This window comes from Taudactylus pleione, unplaced genomic scaffold, assembly GCF_031769625.1.
Source record: "Taudactylus pleione unplaced genomic scaffold, aTauple2 ptg000156l, whole genome shotgun sequence".
Lineage (NCBI taxonomy): Eukaryota > Metazoa > Chordata > Amphibia > Anura > Myobatrachidae > Taudactylus > Taudactylus pleione.
This window is the reverse complement of record NW_028284558.1, coordinates 1,435,917-1,451,599: the sequence shown is the minus strand read 5'-3', so window position 1 is coordinate 1,451,599 and position 15,683 is coordinate 1,435,917. Positions and strand designations below refer to the sequence as shown.

General features: G+C 41.0%; 1 protein-coding gene across 1 annotated transcript in view; it reads left to right on the top strand.

The window, feature by feature from the left end:
- PLA2R1 (phospholipase A2 receptor 1) overlaps positions 1-15,683 on the top strand; it is a 188,917-nt gene that overhangs the window by 104,229 nt on the left and 69,005 nt on the right. Inside the window, exons 20-21 of the mRNA XM_088474763.1 lie at positions 1,439-1,590; positions 9,101-9,215. Of these exons, the coding sequence (XP_088330889.1) occupies positions 1,439-1,590; positions 9,101-9,215 (267 nt within the window). The remainder of the gene's footprint in view (positions 1-1,438; positions 1,591-9,100; positions 9,216-15,683) is intronic.

Below are 15,683 nucleotides of genomic sequence, written 5' to 3'. Positions count from 1 at the left end.
TAGACCCCTGAGTGTGAACCTGGTACTCAAAAACCTTTTACCTTCCTTTACCTTAAGCTATATAACCACTTAACTTTAAACATGTAAAATACCTTAAATAAATAGACAGATACCACATTTGATATTAAAATAAAGCCAAATGTATTTTGATAGAAAAAAATCTGGACCAATGATGGGGAGGGGATAGGAAGGTATGGGGGTAACCAGTGAGAAACGGCACTAAACACAAACATCCAATCACCCAATATTCATTGGTGAACCACCCTCCCTTAGAAGGTTCTTATTATGGTTCACCTGTCTGTCCGGTAGGACAGTGTTGCCATGCCTTTCCAGTACCAACAACATCACCAAACTATGGGTGGCTGCACCCAATAAACCTTATAGAACTACTAAACCTAACCTGAACTGTTCCACACCGCAGCACCCAAACCACACCAGGTCACATCCACCATCAGAGCCAAACAAACCGAGGCAACATAGGGAGGAAGGGAGGGAAAACTTTGGGATGCAAATAGGCTGATACCAGAAACGTCTGTACCTTATCAAGGCAAAACCCCAAAACTCCATCCCAACCATAACATCAAGGCAAAACCCCAAACTCCTTATCAAGGCAAAACCCCAAAACACCTCCCCAACCATAACATCAAGGCAAAATCCCAAAACTCCTTATCAAGTCAAAACGCCAAAACTCCTTATCAAGGCAAAAACCCCAAACTCTTCCCTATACATAACATCAAGGCAAAATCCCAAAACTCCTTATCAAGGCAAAACTCCAAAGCTCCTCCCCAACCATTACATATCCAATCAACCCCATTACTTATAAAATGAACATGAAACTTCAGTAACAGGACAAATATATTAACCCATTGTATCCCCCAGGTTACACACACATAAACCGACCTTGGGGTTTAATCTGCCTCATTCTTAATTAATCATACATCTGTCCATCCAATAGTGGAAGCGGAATTTTTTATTTTTTTGAGTAGAGGCATTTTCGGTTATATGTTTTATAGCATTTACTAAAATATATTGACATGTCATTCTGCCTAATAAACCTATTTTATCTGGATTTGTATTTATCATATTTGATAGCCGCAATATGGCTTATCTGGCCTGGGTAAAATTAAATATTGGCTATAGATAACAATAAACACTGCCCTTAGTGGCTAACTTATGTCATAAAATGGTATACTATATGTGTATATAGCAATAAACTAAACTGATAATTGTTGTACTTCCCGTTAGCAGCAGGCTAAAACACATGGAAGCTTTTGCTTCTGTGTTTTGTGTAATGAGTGAAATAATAATTAGTAACATTAATATTTTTAGTATAATGTAATTGTAGTAACCAACTCTAGCATCACTGTGAATTTGGCGTGGGTAGTATAATGTAATGTTTTGTATTATTTCAGTAATTCCAGATATTTATGTTTTTCAGGGCTATGGAGTTATTCAGATTGTTTTGCTTTAAATTCGGCAATCTGTAAAACAAGTGTTATGTTCAAAATGGAAATCCCCAATCCCCACAAAGACCAAGATGTGCGGAAGCAAGGAATCTGCCCTCCAAACTGGCTGCACTATGAAAACAAGGTTATTATTATCTGTGGTGAATTGTCTTCATATTTAGGGCAGGCTCTGAGATTAATGACTCCTAAAGTGGTATTCAGGTGGTGACAATGCAGGAATATCTCCCTGTACATGGAAGGAGCATCATGGTGGCATAGTGGTTAGTTGGGGCGTAATTAGGTATTTGAAGGCCCCATAGCAAAAGTTTGTAAGGGCCCGTATGTACCACCCAATGGTGAAAAATTAATATAACGCATGTAACTTTAACTAGGAAGATGGGCCCCCCTCAGCTCTCAGCTCTGGGTCCCACAACAGCTGCACCCCCTTGCACCTATAGTAGTTACGCCCATGGTGCTGATTTGCATTGCTGGTGCCTTGTGTTCAGTTGAATCATGGTGCGGTGTTACAGTAACACTGAGTCACAGTGACTACTAGAACTCAAGGTAATAAGAGCCCTGGACTGCGACCCCAACCCGTTTTGCCTGTTTGTGTGTGAAAGCCGAGGTGCTCATGCTCAGTAAATCTTGCCATCACATGCTTTGGTTCGCAGGTCTATAATTTCCAGGTTCCAGTTTTGTTCCTGATTTGTATCACATGTGCTTTCCATTGGTCTTATGGCACTGACATGGTTATAGGGGAACCTTGCACTACTCGCACTCCCCTAGTTAGGACCCTGATTCTCTGAGCTGATTAAAATTCCTTGTTTTTGTAGCCTTTTACTGAAATTCAAGTCAAACACTCTTTTACCATTTACTATGAGATCACTTTTGGTACAATTGTCATGTATATGTATATTAGTTCTATTAAATAATATGAAATTAAGCAGTGCTTCCCCTCTAGTTGATTCCCCTACCATGTAATAAAAATAGGCTTCCTTTGACAGAGCCACTAGTACTTTACTGCAGATATGTAGACCCAAAAAGACTTTACTATGTGATCATCTTCACAGGTATCCTGACAGTTTTTACATATTCACAAACCTCTCTCATCTTATGATTTTCTTCCAGCCACATCCCAGTTATACACAAAATGTCAACAAATGCCCAAACATGTTTGTGGTTTGTCTAAGATGGGTGTGGTTTTATACAAGCAAAGGAAAAGAGTTATGTCATAGAGCTATAATACAAATACAACACCTAACAACCACATCTGAATGCTATGCAATGCAGAGACTATTCTTATGACATCTAAACAATACAGAGAGCATTCTAGTGATGATATACAAACATAGAGCATATTAATGACTTTTTCAGAAGAGAACAGTATACACTACAGAAACCTACTAACCTCTGTGTGGTACAAAGAGCATTATAGTGACATATATGTGCAAAACAGAGAGCATTTTAGTGACACATATGTACAATAGACTGCATTTTAGTGATCTGTACACAATACAGTGAACAACTTAATAAACAATAATACAGAAAAACATCTATACAATATAGAACAATATAGAGAGCCTTCCAGTGACCTATTTACAGTCAGACAACATTCTAGGGATATTTACTGTATACAATATAAAGAGCTTTCATGAGATAAAGAGACAATACAGAGAGCATTCTTGTGACCGATATATTAAATACAAATATACTTGACATCACTTGTCGGTACGGTGTGCGCTAAAACCAACGCGTTTCAAGCGTTTGATACAGACGAAGAAGACGGACACGTTTTACTGGGAACCAGCCGGACCGAGCGGGAGCCGCCAAGGTAGGCAGCATTAGGGAGAGACAGAGCAACTGATCTGACTCTATCAAATATACCGCACTACATGGCATTACATTGGAACCCATTTTTCATCTGTACGGACTTTAAATATTCAAGAGAGCTATAAACATTGTTTTATATTAACCACTGTTTTATCCCTACAGGTATTGCGTTTACACATTTATAACTGACTATACAAGCGCTCTATTTTTGTATTACATTATTGCCATTTTATAAGAGCTGCTATATAGTAACATCCTTGAGTGCAGATTGTATTGTTTTTTCATATTATCCACCAGGTAGGTAAGAGGCCAGCTTCTCCATTGAGGAGGGTTGGGTTTTCATCCTCCTAGTCTGGTTGCCACAGTCTGAATGAACATGTCCTTCTGTTAGTATAATTGAGCTCTGGGCTCTGTTTGTGAACCCAACTCCTCCTTGAACACATCTGATAGGTGTGTTCATAAGGGAATATCCTATTGGTCAATTGAAACCCTTTTCTCAGTTGAAATGAGTGGGCTATTGTTCTAAGCCTTCCTGTTTTGTGGCTATGTGTGAGGCTAGCTATGGGCATACAAATGCTAACTAGTTTGTATTGTGAGATCTGTCTTCATCTATGGATATGTTAAACAATCTGGCCAAACCAGTTCTGGGATAAGCAATTCATTTATACATTATTGCTGTAATAAGAATGTAATATTTATTTATATTTTGTGATATCAATACATACACTGTTACAAAGAGCATTATAGTAATCTGTATGCAATAAAGGTAGGGGACGATTTGAAAACCAGCCTGTGACATTTCTGGAAGCAGCCCTGAATGGGAGTGGGGTCTGTGGAGTGGGTGGAGTCTTTCTCCTGGAAAGATGCACATTTTAGGCCTTCCTCCCCCTTTTAGCCCCAACACTAAAATCTGTCTAACTTGATTGAGACATTGACCTCCTTCTCCCAACTAGCATTATTATTATTTATTATCCCCATTAACTACACATTAATGTTCCCACTATATAACCTTAATAGCCCTCACCAGGGGTGCCGAGAGGGAAAGGGAAGCGGATTCTAAGTACCTGGGGCCGGGCTTGATGGAGGAGCCCTTCCCCCCTCCCTTACCTATCAGTGGCCGTGTCACTCTCTCCTCAGTACAGCACATGCTGCTGTTTGCTGGGCTGTGGTGGGACCAGGGAGGCTGCTGTTAATGATCTCTAGCTATGCGGGGGTGGGGTGAGTAGGTGGGGTGATCACATTGATCATGACCCCCTGACATACTTGCCAACTCTCCCTGATTGGCAAGGAGACTCCCTGAAATAGCAGCAATCTCCCTGACTGAAGAGTCTAGCTATCTCCCGGATTGCATCTTACCCCCATTATGAAGCTGTTATATAAAAGAAAAATAGATATATATACATTTAAATGGGATCATTAGTATAATTTCCCTGCATTGGTATAAGGCACAATGATCCCTATGGCTACATGTATTTTCTAAAAGTATCAGTGTGTTTTCATCAACACGTTTATCTTACTAACTGGTTCGGGGCTCATTTACATCTGGATGTAAGTCAGTTTTATGACACGCCTCTCAGATGTAGCAATACACGCCCACTTTACCACCACGCTCATAGGTGGTGCTCTCACAATCTCACTGAAATGCTTTTTGAAAAGTAGGTAAGTATACCTCCTGGATTTGCCCCTTAATGAGATGTGATCACACCTACAGACATTAGGCCATGCTCCCAAAATTATGGCAAGGCTCTCTACGGCCCTGGCCCTCACTTCAATAGCACATTACATTACTTTAATACCACACCCAACACACATTATATTAATACCATCACACATATAATTCTACCATCACACACACACAATATAATAATCTGATCACACAAACACGTTATATTAAAATCACCTATCACACACACACACACACATTATATTATAAAAAAATTGAGACGGGGTATTAGGGACTTTATGCACATGCACACATTGGGTCACATTATATTAATGCCAGCACACACGCATACATTATATGCATGCTAGCACACACATAATATTAATGCCAGCACACACACATACATGCATGCTAGTACACACATAATATTAATGCCAGCACACACACATACATGCATGCTAGCACACACATACATTATATTAATGCCAGCATACACGCATACATTATATGCATGCTAGCACACATATACATAATATTAATGCCAGCACACATATTTATACATTATATTAATATCAGTACACACACATGTATTATATTATTGTCAGCACACACACATAGATATTATATTAATGTCAGCACACACATATACATACATCATATTAATGTCAGCACACACACACACATATACATTATATTATCGTCAGAACACACACATACATTATATTAACGTCAGCACACACACATACATTATATTAATTTCAGCACACACACATACATTATATTGATGTCAGCACACACACATACATTATATTGTCAGCACCCACAAATATACACATACATTATAGCACACACATATTATATTAATATTGGCGCACACACATACATTATATTATTGTCAGCACACACATACATACTTTATATTATTGCCAGCACACACATATACATACATCATATTATTGTCAGCACACACATATACATATATCATATTATTGTCAGCACACACACACATACGTTATATTATTGTCAGCACACATACATACTTTGGGCTCTATTTACTACAATCCGCATATTGAATGCGGATTGTAGTGTGATATTACCGAGTGAATTCAGGCAATATCACAGGGATTTACTATAAATCCCTTGCAGGGACAGAGCTTGCGATAAAGCTTTGTCCCTGCGGATCCCATCCGCACTCTAGTCGCGGTATTCTCGGAAAAAAATACTGCGACTAAGAGCCCGCGCATGCGCCGACCCACCGTTGCTGCTACCCCCCACCGACGCTAAGCCCCGCCCCCCAGTGCTAAGCCCCGCCCCCGCGATCGCGGACCCCCGTGACCCCCCCCTCCCTTCATTACACTTACCTGCATCCTCCTGGCCTCTGGTGATCTTCTCTGGGCTTCCCGATCAGGTGATCTCCCATACTGCACTGGGACCCGATCACCTGATGACCGGGCCCCAGTGCACTATGGGAGACCAGCTGACCGGAGAGGAGCCATCACCGGAGGCCCGATCACCGGTCCCTGAATTCAGGTAAGTAAAAAAAAAATGTTTAATTTTTTTTTTTCTTTTTTTTTTACAGCAATCAGCTTGCGGTCTATTTAGACCACATAGCTGATTACTGGTACCAGCTCCCGCCTCTGCTCTCCCCGTTAGAGCAGAGTGGGAGCCCGGTAACCGGGGGAGACCCTGGATAACGCCACCTCCAGGTGGCGTTATTATCACAGGGCTTCCCCCAGTATTTTTTTACAATTTATTTTTAGTAACTGTGGTCGGATCACATTTTCCATTACAATTATGGGAAATGCGATCTGCTTTACTAAAAATAAGTGATACTGGGGGTTGGAGTAGAATTTTACTAATTCTACTCCAATTGCCCTGTAATAACTACAGGTGAAACTAAAATAATGTGAAAAGGGTGTGAAAACACAGTTTTTCACTTTATTTTAGTAAAAATAATGTTAATAAATAGAGCCCTTTATATTATTGTCAGCACACACATATACATACATCATATTATTGTCAGCACACACACACACATACATTATATTATTGTCAGCACACACACTTACATTATATTATTGTCAGCACACACACTTACATTATATTAATGTCATCACACACACATACAGTACATTATATTGTCAGCACACACACATACAATATATTATTGTCAGCACACACACATACAGTACATTATATTGTCAGCACACACACATACAATATATTATTGTCAGCACACACACATACAGTACATTATATTGTCAGCAAACACACATACAATATATTATTGTCAGCACACACACATACAGTACATTATATTGTCAGCACACACACACATTATATTAATGTCAGCACACACATTTTATATTAATATTGGCACACACACATACATTATATTATTGTCAGCACACACACACATACATTATATTATTGTCAGCACACACACACAGGGCCGTTTTAACAGTATTATAGGGCCTGGACAAGACAATGCACAAAACAATGGGAGATAGACGTTAATATAATGTGAGTGTATGTGTGTGTGCTGACAACAATATAATGTATGTGTGTGTGCCCCTACAAAGTCTCGGTGAGATGATGCATCAAAATTCAAATTTCAATGATTTTCTCTAGGCAAACAGCTGGCATACGCATCTATATCCCGCCATTTATATATCGCCCTTCACCAAATCTAACAAAAAAAGATGCCCTCACATAAAGGTTTCTTTTATGAATATAATCATCAGTAGTAGTCGTGATCTTCTCAACACCATGGAAAACAGCTTGCAATCCAATAAAATAGTCCAAAAATAATAATTTAGTAAAAAAATATATTCTTAAAAAACTTCCCAGTAAGTCAAGTTATATACAAATAATGGATAATCCTTAAGGACCTGTATGTCCAAAATGCATTGGTGCTGAGTCTAAGGACTTATTCATATTTTTACCGTGAATGACTGCATGTACCATCCGATGCTGTGTGGAATCCTTCCCACCCCAGGTTTTGGAGAGTGGTTCCGAATCTTATGCTGTATTATCCGATATTTGTATGTAATTTGACTTATTGGGAAGTTTTTTTAAGAAGAACGTTTTTTAATAAATTATTTTTATTGGATTGCAATCTGTTTTCCATGGTGTTGAGAAGATCACGACTTCTACTGATGATTATGGGTCTGATTTACTACCGTTCACAACTGCGATTACGCACCCAATTGGGCGATTGTTGCCTTCTGCACATGCGTATACATCGCAGTGCGAGGGCACGAACCAGCCACTGCAAACAGGACTGCGATCACAGTGACCCATCGCAGAGTGATTAACAGGAAGTGTAGTTTGTGGGTGGTGATGAGGGGGGTCTGTGAAATGCAGGCGTGCCACTGCGTTTGAATGCTGTTACAGGGGCATACATATATCAGCCACTGCGATGGCCTACGCAGCCTGAGTTCTCATAGCGTGCGTGGAGGATAGCAATTTCTGAGTAAGGTCAGAGCTTGTGCAAGTGTGCGTGAGGCTGCGATGATACTCGATTGTACCGATTATTTTGCAGTCTTGTTAAACATTACGGATGTGTGCTAAGTAAAGTGGGCGTCCTCATGTATTGCTGCGGCGGCATAGCGATCACAATGGATTTGCATACTATCACAGTTAAACTGCATACGTAATCGCAATTTAATTCGCAGTTGCGATCCGTAGTGAATCAGGCCCTATAATCATAAAAAAAGCCTTTATGTGAGGGCATCTTTTTAGATTTGGTGAGTTCAATCCCTGAAGGGCAATATATAAATGGCGGGATATAGATGCGTATGCCAGCTGTATGTCTAGAGAAAATCATTGAAATTTGAATTTTGATGCATGCTTCTCACCAAGATTTGGTGAGTGTTAATCCAAAGGGGATATCTGTGAGAACAGACCTGTATTCATCATACTTCTTTTGCCTTTATTTTCATTCATAGATTTTAGATCACAGTTTTCCAAGATAAAAGGAGTACACATGTACTATAGACTAACAGCGCTCCAAGACTATTCAAACTGTTTATATATTTATATATGTCCCATTACAATTAATTATATATGCATTACAAATTAGAATTATGTATGAAAAGGGTAAACATATATGTTCCATGCAAGGATTGTAATACATTTTTCTTAATTATTATTATGGTAGTGCTTCTTTGTACATAAAGGGGAAGATGGAAGAAAATTTGATTGGTATGCAGCATCTAACTACTGCAAGGAACACAGCGGAGCTCTGACTGCTATTACAAATGAAATAGATCAAGGTATTGTGCAATAGCCAGATTTACTATAACGTAAACCACTACAGACTTCTGAAATATGCAGCATCACAGATTTTCAACAGTAAAATGTGGAAGAACACTAAATTGTCACTGTGAGGTGATACAAGTTCCAGTCAAATGCTAGGCTTCATAGGCGTGTGCAGAAGCCACCACAGGGGTTACCTCAAAGAGACCTCCCCATGCCAGTACATGGTCTACCAGGGAGGAGAGAGTAGTACATGACCCTGCGGGGAGGAGGGAGGTCCCGTTGCGATACCCCTATGCTGCCTTCTGCACACACCAGTGCTAGGCTCCCTTTAGTTTTGTGATATTGTTCACATTTACAGATAAGTAACATGATAACACGTATATATACTTGAGTGTTAATCTGACATTCTACCATAGCTGTCTACGTGAACGACAGCGAAATGCGTAATTCAGGGATTACTGCGACAGAATGATATTCACGTCATCTTAGGCCCTTCTTTAGAGATACATGTGTCATTGTCATCTGTATGGATAAGAAATCAATAGCTCACACTTACTGCAGAAGGTAAATATCGTTCTAGTTTGTGAATCAATAAAGAGTATGAGTGGAACTATTTACAGTGTAGCAAAAAAATTTTTTATTTGATTTACATTTATTTCTTTTTTTCATTTACAAAGTTACCTTGCTCTTAACATCATTAGCTGACATCACTACAGTGTTACTGCACGGGCTGTGAACTTAGCCACTTTATGTTTAGTTTCACCAACATTACAAGCAATAATGGCATAGTAGTTCACACAAACAGCCAACATAACTAGAATTGTAGGCTGTGATTTACAGTGTTACTAGTTAGCAAGGTCCCATTGTACGAGCGTCACCTCAGTAATATGCAGAGTTACCTAAGATTTGCCAGTATGTGTCAGTAACACATCACCTGTATTACAGAAGTGGTGTCTCAGGTCTCCAAGCAGAGCTAGATAAAGCCTGTATATGCTAAGGTCCTGATTCATCAGTGGATATAGTTGCAGCTGTGACTGCGTCTTTGTACACAAGGCGCACCTGCCTTTCTATTCAAATGCTGCGGCCGATAGGCTTCCTGCTAAGACTCCACCGGCTGCGGCCCTACTTAGACACACAGCGTATCAGGACGCACCATCAGTGACAACAACAAGATTGCCATATGAAAGTGCAATTTTTCCATCTGAACATGGCCACGTATGTCAGTGCAATTGTGACTTTAGCCGCAGTCGCTGACAGTGACTCGCTCGTGACGTGCACGCGTCTGGCTAGCCACCTCACTGTTACCAACCATAATACCCACCGAAATTGCATCTCTCTGCATCACAATAAAAATTCATGAGTGTGATATGGCGTTGGATAGCATATAAAAACATGATATAAAATGAGACAATATAACAAATGTATAATACTCAATCCTTTTATGGGTCGATAGTCTCAATGCGTGATGGTCGGGTGTATTTATGTACACCTTTAGGTCACGCTGATGTTCTCCATATTTATAAAGAAAAAACACAAACAATTCACAAACAATCTTATTGGCTGTCTGGGATACTAATGGAGTTATCTCACGTACTCTACAGTAGCATATCGCTATCTGGAACAATTACGTACCCCAACTTACAAAATTGTAAGTGGGGATAAATGTGTCAAGGTATCTTTTTGTCTTCCCTGCAGGTCCCTCTATGCTGTAACAATATATCTGGTGTTTAGAGCGAATGTGTACCATTACTCACATATGAAGTACTGTTTCACTGCTCATCAAGGTTTCTTTCGATTTTCACACTTCTTATGATGGAAAAAAGGTTTTCATCCATAAATCCTCCCCCAATGTAGATTACATACAAATGTAAGGGAGATGGACGCGTGTAAAACATATAATCAAATTTATTTACACACAGAAAATATAGTATAAATGTGGACAATGACCACTATTAAAAAAGGAACAAAAAAGGAAAAAACTTTTTACAACCTGTTTGGTGTAGATAAAGTCAAAAAATCCACCTTCTAAAAACAAGAAGGATAGTTTCCAATAAATCACCATAAAGTCCATATGTCCAAAAGCAAGTCCTGTTGTATCGATGCATTTCAATCTGCATCTGCAGATCTTTTTCAAGATGCATGGGACTAATGCTGGGCATAAACTCTACAATTATCTGTCAGATATCTGTCAAATCTGTCTGGTGGGAAGGAAAATCTGGTCCGTTTTCTAGTGTTTGGGAGCAAATTTCTATTGTTCTTTGCTCCCATATATTACCAGATTTTCATTCCAACCAGCCAGATTGGACAGATATCTGACAGATAATTGCATAGTGTATGCCCAGCATTAGTCATATTTGGGTCTCTTAAATACCCCTACCAATAAATCAATTAGTCCTATGTTCACACCACTCTGTTTCTGGATAATGTATGTCAGTTTACTACCATCGCTGGATTCCAAGCAGGTTATCCAGGGTTCCTCCCCGCATGCTGGTTTCCCGCTCTACTTGTGACGTCATCTCTACTTCCATGTTTGGTCTGCGTATATCCCCCATCTCGTTCTCCTCCTGGCTGCCTTCCCCGCGTTCCTATATAGCCAGGGTTGGTGAGGAGAAGAACACTATACTTCCGTCTTTTTCTTGCCGGAAGTGACATCGCGATTCCACTGATGGGAAGGCAGGGTTCCCTTTTGTATACCCGTTTGCTTGGTCACCGTCCTTTGTATTTTATACATAGAGGGATGAATATCTATAGTTCTGGGGATGTAAAAAATGGTAGGTGAATATCCAGTTTAAGTGCTTATTGTGCCCAACATATGTTTATAGTCTTTAATAAAAAAGAAAGAATAAATATATCGTTAAAAAACAATTCTTCACATCAATATGATAGCTTTAAAAACCATGTGAATACAAATATTAATGACACTGATTAATATCAATTAATATGATTAAAAAGATGAATAATAGACAATATTAAAAAGTGATCATATCTTCAATATTAAGAATATAATATAGTGATCTCAAATGGGAAAGTGATTACGTTATGGTAAGTGCAGATGTCAGTACACTCTACACTATCATTAAACATGCCCAGGGAGTGGAAGATATTGGATCCACATTACAATGACAATCCATGACTTCAGGGATGAGAGAATTTTTAATACAAGCATTAACTTCATTTTAAAGCATAATTATTTTATTTTTAAAGAGGATTTTTATTTACAACAGATTGGAACCACTATGGGCTCTAGGTTTGCCCCCTGTTATGCTAACATACAAACATAATCTATATATTTTTTAGACATCATTGTATATGTGAAGGAAGGTAATGTGTGGACTAAAACCTATCAAAAACCCAATGACTCCCTCTCATGCATCAATGCGAGTAGTTGTCATCATAACTCATACTTAAATTTTATTCCTGGTGGAGAATTCAAAAGGGTGAGAAGGAATTGTAGTAAATTGGAATCCTTCAAAGACCAAGCAGATGGAATGAAGAAAGCCTTCCTCATGTGAGGCTATAATGAAGGAAGAATTCAGAGGGACCTGGAACGAATATAAAAAAATAGACTAAAAGGAACTTTTCGTCTCCAAACCAAAAATGCCTAAGGAGGAACGGTTCCAATGGGCATTCATCTCGGACTATAATTCCCAATATAAGATGGTGGAAAAAGCATTTAAAAGACACTGGTCTCTATTACGAAGGGATCCTGTCTTGGGTAGAGTGATTCCTGAAAAACCAATACATATATATCAGAAGGCAGCCAACCTTAAAACCAGTGCACAACTTGGGATCAAAAAAGAGATAACAACTATCCGGTCTATAGGTTTCTATAGGTGTGGCCTCTGTTTGGGATGCAGGCACATAAAAAAACAAGGAACCAAAAATAACACCACTTCAGTAAACTTCAATGGAGGAGAGCATAAGATACAAGATTTTATCACGTGTAACACAAAAACCGTGATTTATACCATTGAATGCAAATGCGGGAAGGTTTATATCGGCAGGACTACGAGGAGCCTGAAAATTCGAATAGGAGAACATCTCCATAACGTCCGGTAGGGCTTGGACTCACATTCACTATCTGCACACTTCAAGGCAGTTCATAATTACTCCATAGATGGAATAAAAAATTTCTATTGTATTAAATTGGTCAAAGGATCCATCAGATGTAAAGAGAACATATACACCATTGCTAGAGAAGAGATGAAATTGTTCTTCAACTACAAAACTCTAGCATCTGATGGTTTAAACCAGGACTTCGAAACCAAATGGTTTTTATAACATCACCTATGTTTTTAATGGTGCCTTTCTTGAAAGTTTCATTTTAAAATTATTCTTTATATATGAAATGTACTTGAGGCTCTCTTGTTATATAATATTCTTAATATTGAAGATATAATCACTTTTTAATATTGTCAGTTATTCCTTTTTTTAATCATATTAATTGATATTAATCAATGTCATTGAAATTTGTATTCACATGGTTTTTATAGCTATCATATTGATGTGAAGAATTGTTTTTTTAACCATATATTTATTCTTTATTTTTTATTAAAGACTATAAATATTGAAAGAAGGGTGTGTCAGGTGCGCTCTATGGATGTGTGGGAGAACTGGATTGTGTGTGTGTTAGGCGGTGAATTGGTGAATGAGAGACGGACAAGGAGGTGCAGGGCCAAAGCCGTTTATTGAGTAGGCACAGTGCTGCTCCGGAATGGTCCCAGGGGGTGTATGGGGGGTGTGGGGTGGTCACAAGGTGTGACTGGCTTGGGGGGGAAGGTCGGTGGACCCTTTTAGGGGGCTCCTTACTGTGCGGTTCTTGACCAGCACGTCTTCCCTGCTGGATCTATGGTCTACAGTCTTGCGAGCAGTAGGATGGATAATGGAAGTCACTATGTCCTTGTGGAAGCGTCCCGCATGGTGAAGCATGCAGAGTGACTTACCTACCGGTAGGTTGCCTTGTTGGTGGTGTGTCTTGCTCAGGAGCGATGTCTGTCTTGTCCTGGCTTGGACGAGTGGTGTCAGCGCTATGGAGGCGATGCTGAGGTCTGTGTATTGCTTGCTGCGGGTTGGGATTCCCCTATATGCAGGTGATGGTGGGAACAGTCTGTGGGTGGACACTGCCGGTGGCTTGCAGCCAGTGTCCCTTGGTGCAGAAATGCGGTCTGCTGGCCCAGACCTAGATAGCCGCTGTGAGCTGGGCGAGGTGTCCAATCGCTGTGGTCAGAGTGCTGGGAGTGTGCCATGGTCCAGGACAGGATGCCGCTCGCTGATGGTGCTAACGGCTACCTGGACCGGTGGTGCTCCTGTGTGGCTGGTGCAGAGGTGATGGTGGGGGGGCAGTCGCGCTCCATGCTGCAGCTAAGGGTGTGCGTAAGAGCGTGAGGGGGGGTAACTCCAGTCACAGCATCGAAGGGGGTAGCTGGGATGGAGGGTGGAGAGGGTATTCAGGTGTGGTATGGTCTCCAATGCGTTTTGGCTCGTGGCCTTCTTCAAGGAGGTTACTGAGGTGTTGTGGTGGCTGTTGTTTTAAACTGTGCTTCCTGGTCATGAAATTGGCCATGTGGTGTGGGCTGACCAATAAGGGGCTCCGCTGTTGCGATCATGTGGTGTGGTGTGGGAGGTACGTCTTGTGGGGGAGGTGTTGTGATTGCTGGTGTTTTGAACTGTGCTTCCTGGTCATTGGCCATGTGGTGTGGGCTGGCCAATGAGGGGCTCCGCTGTTGCGGTCATGTGATGTGGTGTGGGAGAGGCGGGGATGCGTGGTGTAAACAATGGGGATGACATGTATGTGACTAGCCAATCAGGAGGCGGGGATGCGTGGTGATGGGGAGAGGTGGCCGGGATGGAGAAGCAAGCAAGTGCACAGGGGGTGAGACCAGGGGGTTGGGGAATTGGCTGGTGGACGGGTGTGTGAATATGGCATTGTTGTGGTGTTTGAGGAATAACCACGTGTGTATGTAAAGGTGTGTGGGTGAAACGTGCGATGTGTGGGTGGCGTTGGTGCTGAAGGAATATGTGTCCATGTAGGTAGCTGGGGGGGGCTGTGGCAAGGTTCAATTGTTGTGTGGAATGGATCTGTGTGTGGGTTGGGGGGGTGTTGAGATAAGGGGGTGAACAAGATGAATAGCGGTGTGAGAGGAGGAGGGGGTTATGATGGGAGATCATGTGGGTGGGGTGGAGAGTGCAGGGCAGGATGCGGGGTGGCAGGTAGGCTGGAGATGGCAGGGTGGCGGGAGGGGAATGGGTATGATATACCGCCGGCCGCATGGTATTTAGGCAGTCGGCTTTAGGTATTTAGGCAGTCGGCTTCCTGCGGGAGGAAGGTGTGGGAGATGGGCATGGGGGGAGAGTGTCATGGGTGGCTGTAGGAGCGTGGACTGAGTGGTGGTCGAGTATGGGGGTAAGGTGGGCGGGGGGAGAGTGGTGGAGAGTGCAGGTAAGGTGAGTATGGGGTGCTGTAGTGCATCCAGGTGGTGGTG